The 10,868-nt window shown below is 38.0% G+C and overlaps 2 protein-coding genes across 2 annotated transcripts; both read right to left on the minus strand.

Annotated features, from left to right (window-relative positions):
• Nucleotides 1-1,247: 1,247 nt before the first annotated feature.
• Nucleotides 1,248-4,852, minus strand: LOC136275037 (uncharacterized). Its single transcript, XM_066083297.1, has 4 exons — nucleotides 4,761-4,852; nucleotides 3,939-4,662; nucleotides 2,776-2,983; nucleotides 1,248-1,360 (listed from the first exon to the last, which is right to left on the minus strand). The coding sequence occupies exons 1-4, from the start codon at nucleotides 4,850-4,852 to the stop codon at nucleotides 1,248-1,250; spliced, it is 1,137 nt and encodes a 378-aa protein (XP_065939369.1).
• Nucleotides 4,853-8,930: 4,078 nt separating this feature from the next.
• On the minus strand, nucleotides 8,931-10,469 carry LOC117683067 (uncharacterized). The gene has a single exon (XM_034451874.2). It carries the CDS (start codon nucleotides 10,467-10,469, stop codon nucleotides 8,931-8,933), a length of 1,539 nt encoding a protein of 512 aa, XP_034307765.2.
• Between the last annotated feature and the right edge of the window lie 399 nt (nucleotides 10,470-10,868).

Consider the following 10,868-nt stretch of genomic DNA (forward strand, 5'->3'; position numbering starts at 1 on the left):
TTCTTGGAGGAACTTCGAACTGATGATAGGTGCCCCCCAAAATTTTCTTTCCATGGGTTATTGGGGAGGGGTAAGGGTGGTAAAAAAACGACCCCATTTAGCTCTATCCATAACCCCTCACCAAGGTCGATCTGTGTGCCCATCACCAGGGTCTGTATACCCATCACAAGGGTCAAAATACGTATTACCAGACTCGGTGTACGTATCACCCGGTTCTGTATATACATAACCAGATTCAGTATACCCATCATCAGGTCACCAGGGTCTCAATACCTATACCGAGGGTCAATGTGTCTTTGTGCTCATCACCAGGGTCTGTTTATCCATAGCCAGAAATCCACGTAAGCATCACCAAGGTCTCAATGCCTATCACCAGGGTCAGTGTACGTTTCGCCAGGGTCTAAATGCCTGTATACTAGTATTTATTATTAGGGTCATAGTGCACATCACTAGCGTCTGTATACCGATATCCAGAATCAGTATACCCATCACCAGGGTGAGTTTACCTATAACCAAGGTTAGTGTACCCAATTACGAGTGTATGTACATGTATACGAGTAACCAGAGTCAGTATACCCATCACTTGGGTCTCAATACCTATAACAATATAAGTTTTGAGACCCTGGTAATGGGCACCCCGACCCTGGTGATATGTATACTGACCTTGGTGATATGCATTAAGACCCCGGTGATGGGTCTACTGACTTGGTGATGGGCACACAGACCCTGGTGATACGTTCACTGACCCTGGTAATAGATATAGACATCCTGATAATCGTAATACTGACCCAGATCATCGGTATACAAACCCTGGTGATACGAACACTGACCCTGGTGATACGTACACTGACCCTGATGATACGTACACTGACCCAGGTCATTTGTATACAGACCCTGGTGATGGGCACACAGACACTGGTGATACGTACACTGACCCTGGTTATAGATACAGACATCCTGATAATCGTAACATTGACCAAGGTTATGGGTATACAGACCCTGGTGATACGAACACTGACCCTGGTGATATGTAAACTCTATTAAAACATTTAAAAAAACCTGATCCGTGGGGGTAGGGGGTTTGGTGAACCCTTAACTTCAATTTTACCGTTTATTTCCTCCCTTTCATTTCAGTTTTTACCTGTTCCCAAAAACATTTTTTTTTGGGGGGGGGGGGGGGCAACTCTTTGTTAATACACCTTTTATATGTAAATTTAAGAAAAATGTTTGCTGCGAAAAAACGTGTGCTAAGGGGGTAGTCTCGTCCCCCTGTCCCTGCTCAACTCCACTCCCTCCCCCACTCCAATGCTAAGTGCCTGTTGTTTCCCTTTAACATTGCTCGTTATTGTTCTCTCAAATACTAATATTTATTCAACATTTTGGTGTAAATCTAATGTTCACAACATCACTTTTAATGAACATTTATAATGTAAAAATCGAATTTCCTATACTTTTTTAAATTGCGCAAATATCAGTTCGAAGTTCCTCCAAACAGCTTTCAAATTTTCTCCCAAACGTTTACCGAAAAGTTGGTACACCAATGCACACATCCTGGTAATATTCCCTGTTATGTGTATAAAAAATAACCTATTCTTTACATCCGTTAATTGGTTCACGCATACGCACATCCTGGTTATAATGCATGGCTACGTCATATAAAATATTATTTTTGATAACCTTTACTTTGATAACCCTGCCCAATAATTTCATATAAATACAAGCGACAAAAAATGGGCGTGTCCTACAGCATAACCGAAAAACAGTATTGGCTGCGCTGCGTATTTAATGCATAGCATGTGTTATAGAATGTTGTTTAGAATGCTGTTTTAAAGTTTAGAAATTGGTAATAATTGAAATATAAGGATTAAAGTAATAAGGAATCATTCGTTGAATATTATGAGTTGATAATTTCGGTCAGAGCGTGGTCAAATCTATAATAAAGCCCTTTGAGCTTTATTTGATTTAAACACGTCCCGGCCAAAATCACCTGAGACTAGCAATACTCAAAGACTGATTCCATATTCTTAAATTAATTCTATTCCAAACAGGTATTTTTTTAAAGTATGGCGTAATCTCACGGTTTGGTGATAAAGTGAGATGAAAAATACAGATATATGTTAATAAATCAGCATGCTCATTCATTGATAGCATTAATTAAACAATTTTTTGGAATTTTGCGCAGAAACCCGTCGAAATAAATCTGTATATCCTGCATGGTATTTTTTTGTGAAATATATATAGCAGTTCTTAAATATTGTGTTTCTATCAATGTAGGAATTCTAGCAAAGCCGATAAAGTAAGGTGTCTTTTTGATTTGTTTCATCTGTTGCCATGGTTACAGCAACCGCCGTGGCAATATGTCCCTCCACTTTTATTTGTTTTTACGCCAGTTCACTACATTTACCATTTCGCCGTTTAACGCCGATCCATTGATCGGCACATTTAGTCGTACGCCGATATTGGACAAATGAAGTCCCCCCCCCCCCCCCCCCCCCCGTTTAATTTGTTCCCCAAAACATATTGGATGAAAATATGTTATAAACAATTTTAAAAAACCGAAATTACGAATTAAAACTTTGAAATAACGAATTCAAGAATTCATTATTTCAAATTTAATTTGTTAAAACAGATTTAAAAATTTGAAATAACGAATTCAGCGAAATTTGTTATAACATATTGTATTGTTACAACATAGAGTTGTTCCCCTTTATTTTTCATATGTCTTATAGACTTCAAATAAACGTTTTGATAGTAGTTCAATATCTGTTTCCTCACATATAGTTGTGTTAAGTAAACTGTCAAGATCTTTTCCAACTCTTGTTAGTTTTGCTGATAGATGGTCCACTCGAGACTGATAAAACATCAATCCTTTTTCGGACAAGGTTCTGTGTTCTCTTGTTGTCACCCCTTCACATGTGTCTGTAAGCTCTTGCTCCATGGACTGTGGAGTGGACATGGTAGGTGTTAAGTCATCCTCTATTGGCTGTGACATTATGTTGAATTGCACCAGATTTCTTACTGTAAAGCCTTGTGGTCTAACACTACTTTATTTCTTGATATGCATACATATAGTATATGTATATACTAGTAGACTAGTAAGAAACTGAAAAATAAAAATAAACATACTTTTAGAAAGGTTACAATGTGTTTCTAATCCTTTTGTAAAATATTTGACAACTGTTCATTTTATAAATATGAAACATTTCATATTTGCTGTACAACCTTACTGAAAATGTTGCTATACAAAGGTTGCTTTGAGTATACAGAAATTGACTAGATACTTGTTCCATGAGTAAGATGATAATACTGACAACAAGTCGTACATAAAATATTCGATTGACTACGTAAGACGCGGGAAACCAAATGTGAACCCTAACTCTGTAGCTAACATCCGTTACTAAATTTAGACTAAGATACAAATCACTGAAGTCACGTTATGCATAATTAAACACATTTTACAAAAAAGCTACACCGTAATGACACTCGGAATATAACACAGATCAAAGAAAAACAGTAATAATGCAAGACTTACTCTATGCGGGACTATAACAGCATAAAATATATGCAAATTGGAGTGGGCGCCATGCCGTGTAGAACATTACAAATACGGAAATGCTACTAAAATGCAAAATGGTAACGGATTCAATCCGGATTTGAAATTTTTGAAAAATAAAGGGGAACAACTCTATGTTGTAACAATACACCCCCCGTCTGATTTTATCACCCTAAAAAAAAAACTTACAATGAAGAAAACATTGTTCACAGTAAACACTACTTGTATGTCGCAAACACACGTATAAACTGAACATTATTTTCACACAAAAAACAAGTTTCTGTTATATAGTTCACACTGTCAGCAATGAAATCACTTCCGTCGCCGGTCTGATGTAAAGGCATGGCTTTCCATCCTTAAGAATACGCACTTCGATTTTACGTACCAGACCATCAGAGTTACTCGGGAATATGCGGTTCACGACACCAACTGGCCAATCAGTACGTGCACTTTCTTTGTCGTGGAGTAAAACAACATCTCCTTCTTTAAGGTTGTCTGTCGAAACTAGCCACTTCTGACGAGGCTGCAGGGTGGAAAGGAACTCACTTTTCCAGCGCTTCCAGAAGGTGTTTGCCATGACCTTGACCATTTTCCATTGACTGCGGTACATGTCTTTCACATCAAGATCTTTAAATTCAGTAGGTACTTCCTGGGTCTTTTGTGTCAGCAGCATCTGCGGTGATAGGATGAATGGTGCTTCAACATCACTGGATACAGGTAGTAATGGTCTTGAATTCATTATAGCCATGACCTCTGCCATAAAGGTCGTCAACACCTCATGTGTCAGTTTCCCGTGTTTGGTATCCATAAGCATTGCGTCAAGGATGCGACGCGCAATGCCTATCGTCCTTTCCAAACTGCCGCCAAAATGTGATGCATGCGGAGGATTAAACTTCCAGGCAATGCGCTTGTCCTCCAGAAATGCCCTCATACTGCTGTCTTCGACATTCACTATGTTCATGTTTAACTCTGAGGCAGCCCCCACAAAGTTTGTTCCTCTATCTGATCTAAATTCTGAAACTGCACCACGCATTGCAATGAACCGTCGCATGGCGTTAATGAATGAGGAAGAGGTCATTTCCTCAATGACCTCAATGTGGACCGCTCTGCTGTACAGACAAGTGAATAATACAGCCCAACGTTTTGAATGTGCGCTGCCCCCTCTTGTACATTTGTACGTCTTGTGATGATAGTCCAGGGTCCAAACACATCTACCCCTACACAGGTGAAGGGTGGTGACTTTGTGAGTCGGTCTTTAGGAAGATCTGCCATCTTCTGATTAAGTGGCTTTCCTCTCATCTTGCGGCACGTAACACAATGATGAATGATAGATGACACTAGGCGTTTCCCTCCAGTAATCCATAGTCCTTCACTCCTTATAGCACCTTCTGTAAGATGACGCCCTTGATGGTAAATTTTCTCATGATGATGGCGAACTAATAGCCGAGCGATATGACTCTGGCCAGGTATCAGAATAGGAGTCTTTTCACAGACAGGTAAGTCACATAAATTGATACGGCCACCAACTCGCAGCAAGCCATCATCTAGGTATGGAGACAAAGCTAGAATTGTGCTGTCTCTTGGCAGTGGTCTACCAGCATGTAATGCATTTATTTCTTTCTGATAAAACTGTTTTTGAGTCTCTTTGATGATCAACAATTCTGAATCTAGACGAGATATTTCATTTCCTTTCTTACCGAGTCTTCTCTTGATAAGTGTAATGGCACGCACTAGACTCGACCAACTCCCAAAGCGGTTAAAGCGAGAAATGCCTAAAGTTGACTTGGATGATATGGTCTTTAGAGTCACTATCTCTGCCCGTATCTCTGTATCTATATCTGGATCTACCAAAAAGAACTTCTCATTATTTGGATTTCTTAAGTTTCCTCAGAGGAAGTCTGGCCCATTTAACCATAAACTATCACAAAGAGCTAGAGCCACGAAGCATCAAAATGTGCCTTAAAATTTTCACAAAACTCAAGTTTGAAACAATACAAATTGTAATTACTTATAATGTAGGGCACAATATTCTGCATCTATGCATATGAATTTTTTTCACTTCGGCCCCACCGTTTAGCACATGCGCATCATCAAACATACTATGATCGTTAAAAATAGCTGAAAATTGTAGATTTTACTGCAGTATTTCCCAATTTTGAATGTGGCCACACTTGAGTACCTCTTTGAAACTTTTAAAACTGAGAGATATTGCATAAATGCTTCTGCCTGCAAAATTTCGTAGAGGTACTCAAGTGTGGCCAATGTGTATTTTACAAATTTTGAAAATTTTAGTAACAGAAAATAAAACAGACCACTCTATTTTAGGGTAATTATTTGCTTCCTTTTTTTTGAAATAGCAGAATTTAATTCATAATGATAAAGAATTATTTGTGATTATTTACAAAATCCTTATTTTATTAAATATTTGAGGAAGAATTGCATATAAACTGAACTTTACCATGTTTTATCAAGTAATTTTATACTGTGGATTCATGCTTACAACGTGCATCATCAATGACGTCATAGTTTGACGTTTGCGACGTCAGTTGAATCTGTACATGGAATCTTGAGTTCTTTCAGTATTTTGCCAATAGAATTTACCAGTAAAGTCTGCATTTTTAAAAAGCATTATTTCTATGTACCACGGTAATATTCAATTTCAGTAGAGTATGAGATACATGAACATTGCTAACAAACAGAAAAAATTAAATTGGCAAAGTTAACATTGTACGTACGTAAGTAAATATATATTCCTAACGTTATACCTTTATAATTTTAGAATAAGCGATAGCATGTATAAGTAGCTAGTTGTGGGTTTTTTGTCAAACGGTGAAATGCATTAAACGAAAGGAAAGATGCAAGCGATTTTTTTTTTACACAAGTACGTGTTCCTGAATACCGCGGGAGAAAGACAGTCGACATCACGTGTAAACATGTAGGCCTACATATATGATAAACTTAACTTATTCCGTCAAAAAACTTGATTATTTAATTCCTAAGTACAGCTGTAATTGAATATTAAGCCGTCGCCCCTTGTATAAAAACATTTTGCCAATGCATACGTCTTTTCTTTATCAGCCACTGTTGATCAGTGTTGATTCGTCGCGTGGTCAATGTATTTCCGGTGAACCGTTACATGCAGTTACACTCCTTTCTTAAAAGATCGATTGTGTCCGTTTCGATGAAGACGGCTTTTGGTAAACACAGCTTAGAATACTTTATTAGCATGTGCACTATATAGAAGTCTAATCCTAATTTCGATGTCTTTGTTGATCATTTGTCCAATAAAATAAAAAATACACCCTAAACGTGTGTACATCGGTGACTTACTTTTGCCTATAAAATTCTCGATTGAAATTATCTTTGATCAATTTATGCGTATTAAATCTAATTAAAGTTTTTCTTGTATTGCATATAAAAATAAATTCAGATTGCCGGGCCCTTTCTTTAAAAAAAAAAAGGCGATGAGTACAGAGAGATTTAAAACGGTATTTGTTTCCATTCAACCACCCCCCCCCTTCCCTACCCTCTAAAAAAATGGATTTACGGCCGGGTTCATTACAAATCTACATAAATGATAACACAAATTCTACATGCTTGCTATGAATTCGACTTTTCAAGACAATTTTTCGACATTATTTATGTGCTACTGCTTGATGTTTTAAATAAAAATGTTCATTTTAACCTATCTTCGCTTCAAAATAGTAAACCCACATTCTCTCTCTCTCTCTCTCTCTCTCTCTCTCTCTCTCTCTCTTACAGATAGCTTATCACTTGGAACAATTCTCAAAAGACATGAATATCACTAGAAAAAATGAAATGTGAATGAATAGACGTTATGGCATTTATAAGGAATAATTAACTCATGAGAATATTTTTAAAGAAATCGATATTCTTTTTTCAGTTAATTAATGAACATTAAAACACTGCTGTAATGTCATTCCCTTGTTCCAGCAGTCAAAATTTTTACTTGTGACAGTCCGATTATTAAAGAGCTTCTTAATAATACTGTTATTCTTTAAAATCGGACTGTCTCAGGAATCAACAATGATATTCAATGGAGTGATTTAAGTACGATATATGCCTCAAACACTTATGTATCAAAAATATCACAGTTCTCGGCCCTATAACGGGCCTCGAAACTGTTTTATATTATTTCATACAGAACTGCTTTCGGCATACTAGTATATCCATTACATATACACAGTCGCTATAAGGTTTTATTTTTCACTTGAACAGTTCGTGAACGGTGAGCGCACAGTGAGTGCACTCTAAACGAACGCGGTGAGTGCACACTGAGCCGAATTTGGATAGCGCGTATGAACGGTGAACTGTGAGCGAACGCAGAGCGCAAACGCAAGCGCAAAGTGAACGTTGAACGATATATGTACTCTATGTGAACGCAAGATAAACGATTTATTCGGAGTGCCCTGGGAGGTAATTTTCGTTGGTAATCAGGAAATAATAACAATAAACTACATGTTTGTATTGTTATAAGCCTAAATATAATATTATCTGACTAAACAATAAGTGAACACAAAACGAACGCAGTGAGCGCAAGGCGAAATCTTTGTGAACGCACGGTGGGCGTTTTGTGAACGATGAGCGGGAACGGAGCGGAGAGCGCAAGTGAACGCAAGGTGAGCGCACATGAACGCACGGTGATCCCACGGGAAAATGGGAAAATAATACATTTCAAAGGATTGAACCCTGGCATCTAACTGCTGTAAAGCACCAGGATTGGGTGAAAATATTGAAGCCTTGAAACAAGTAAAATAATCATGAAAATAATGTACACAGACTTTTACAGTAATGCATCAAAATTCGAGATTACATATATCTCTATTAAATTCAATTACCGTATCTCTGTCATATCTATATATTTAATTTTAATAATTTGTAATTACATTGGTAGAATTCAATGATTAATCCTCAGTTATACACTGCGCATCATCAGCATTACTTCAGGCAGTTTCAAATTGCAGAAAAAAAGAACTTTTAACACACCGACATATTTAAATGTACCGCTGTTATATTGACCTTCAGCACTGGTCCCTGTAATATTTTTGAAACTTTATTGTAAAAAAGTTTTTCATGGTATTTTCATCAATAAATTGATTTTCATAAATTAATTATAATGTCTACATGATAATTTTATTTGTTTTTTTTTTGGTTTATTTCATTAGATTCAAGTCATACGTAGTTTTATCATTTCGTGACGTTACTTAACAAAAATGACGTCTGTTCTACATTTTTCATCAAAACAATGCCATATTGTAAACTCCGTTTATAAAAAAGTATGATAGATATCGAAAAAAGAAAAACAGTTATGAAAAGCTAAGACTCTACCCTATATTATACCAAAATATGGTAATTTTTAATGATAGGGCAATTTTTTATGCTTCGTGGCTCTAGCTCGTTGTTCTGGCAAAAGTCCACGAGTTCCCTGGTCCGCCGGGTTTTCTTCTGTAGCTACATAATTCCACTGATGTGGAGATGAACTCTTTCGTATCCTGGATACACGGTTGCATACATAAACATAGAACCGTCTGCGTTCATTGGATATATACCCCAGTACCACTTTGCTGTCAGAGTAATACTTGATGTCCTCTAAAGGAAGGTCGAGCTCCCTAGATAGCATCTCCCCAAGCTCTACAGCTAGGACTGCCGCACAAAGCTCCAATTTTGGAATCGTATGTCCACTTTTTGGTGCAACTTTACATTTCCCAAATACGAAACCTACGGATATCTTCTCTGAAGTCACACCCCGAAGGTAGGCACAGGCACTCACTGCCTTTTCAGAGGCATCGCAAAACATGTGAAGTGTCTTGTGGACGCACATTTGGTATGATACAGAAAGTAGCCACCGTGGAATATGCACACCATCAAGTCTTTTGAGCTGTTCTAACCAAAGTTTCCATGCACCCATGATAGTTGTAGGTAAGGGATCATCCCAACTTTCAATTCCAGTGAAAGCTTGTCTCATGATGAATCGTCCATTTAGAATAATGGGCGCAATGAAGCCGAGTGGATCAAATAAACCATTTACAGTTGACAGCAATCCTCTCTTGGTGAATGGCTTCAGCTCCTCCGAGGCTTTGTAGATGAAGGTATCTGTAGCAAGGTCCCAACTCAAACCTAAGCTGTGGTGTATAGGCAGATCATCTCGATCTAGATCAAGCTGTTCCATGGATTTTGCTAGATCTGCAGTTGAAAACTGTTGCATGACGTCTTCACTATTCGATGCAATCTTGTGGAGCTTCAAATTTCCACCTTCCAGGAGTGTCTTCTGTGTTTGTTTTAGAACATTAACTGTTTCACTCACACTGGGAAATGATGCCAAACCATCATCAGCGTAAAAATTTCTGGTAACAAACTGTTTCACCACTTCACTACAGTCATCTCTTACACAACGTCGAAGGCCGTATGTGGCAACTGCTGGGGAGGGTCTGTTGCCAAACACATGAACGCACATTCGGTACTCTAGAAGTTCTTGGGCTGGGTCGTTGTTTTGATGCCAGAAGAAACGGAGGTAATCTCGGTGAGGTTCTGCCACACGAAAACAGAAAAACATTTGCTGAATGTCTGCAATCACGGCTATGGGCTCCTTCCTGAATCTCATGAGCACTCCATCAAGACAATTCATTAAGTCTGGTCCCAACATCAACACATCATTCAAGGAAATGCCATCGTGTTTGCAGGAAGAGTCGAATACCACTCGTATTTTGTCCTTCTTCCTAGGGTGGTACACACCAAATATGGGCAAGTACCAGCACTCCTGTCCGGGTTGAACAGGAGGCGCAATCTCGGCATGACCAGAGTCAAAAATGCCCTGCATGAAACTCACAAAGTGTTCTTGTTTTGTTGTGTTCCGACGAAGGCTCCCTTGAAGCATGAGTGCTCGTTTCAATGCCATTGATCTGTTGTTTTGCAAGATTTCTCCGGTTTCCCGATAAGGTAGCGGAGCAGTCCAATTTCCGGTTGAATTTTTGGTGAAGGCTTTATCCATCAGTTCAATGAATTGCGCAGCACAGTTAAGGCTGTCAATAAACTCCGTTCAGACAAAAAGTACGGGAAATGTGCATTATGACATCACAGTATATTACAAACCTCGAAAGTACTTATTAATCTATTTATTAGTAAAATTAACTTATACTAATCTTTTAATTAAAAACAACAAATGCTATTACTTACAATTTTGATGTCCGTTATATCGTACACACTGAAAAATAAGCGAGATGTCGTTCTCGCTGTACTACAAAATATGACGTCATATGCTTCAAAATGACGCATTAAGTTAAATCATTGAAGGCTA

This window comes from Magallana gigas, chromosome 4 (assembly GCF_963853765.1).
Source record: "Magallana gigas chromosome 4, xbMagGiga1.1, whole genome shotgun sequence".
Taxonomy (NCBI): Eukaryota; Metazoa; Mollusca; class Bivalvia; order Ostreida; family Ostreidae; genus Magallana; species Magallana gigas.

What these genes read in the sequence shown, in the direction of transcription:
- LOC136275037 (XM_066083297.1), bottom strand. Translation starts at nt 4,852, where the DNA reads ATGAGAGGAAAGCCACTTAATCAGAAGATGGCAGATCTTCCTAAAGAC. An exon ending in ACCTGTGTAGGGGTAGATGT is followed by an intron (nt 4,663 to 4,760) that starts GTTTGGACCCTG and finishes TTGTCTGTACAG; the next exon opens with CAGAGCGGTCCACATTGAGG. An exon ending in TTTACTTAACACAACTATAT is followed by an intron (nt 1,361 to 2,775) that starts GTGAGGAAACAG and finishes AATAAATATTAG; the next exon opens with TATTTGAGAGAACAATAACG.
- LOC117683067 (XM_034451874.2), bottom strand. Translation starts at nt 10,469, where the DNA reads ATGGCATTGAAACGAGCACTCATGCTTCAAGGGAGCCTTCGTCGGAAC.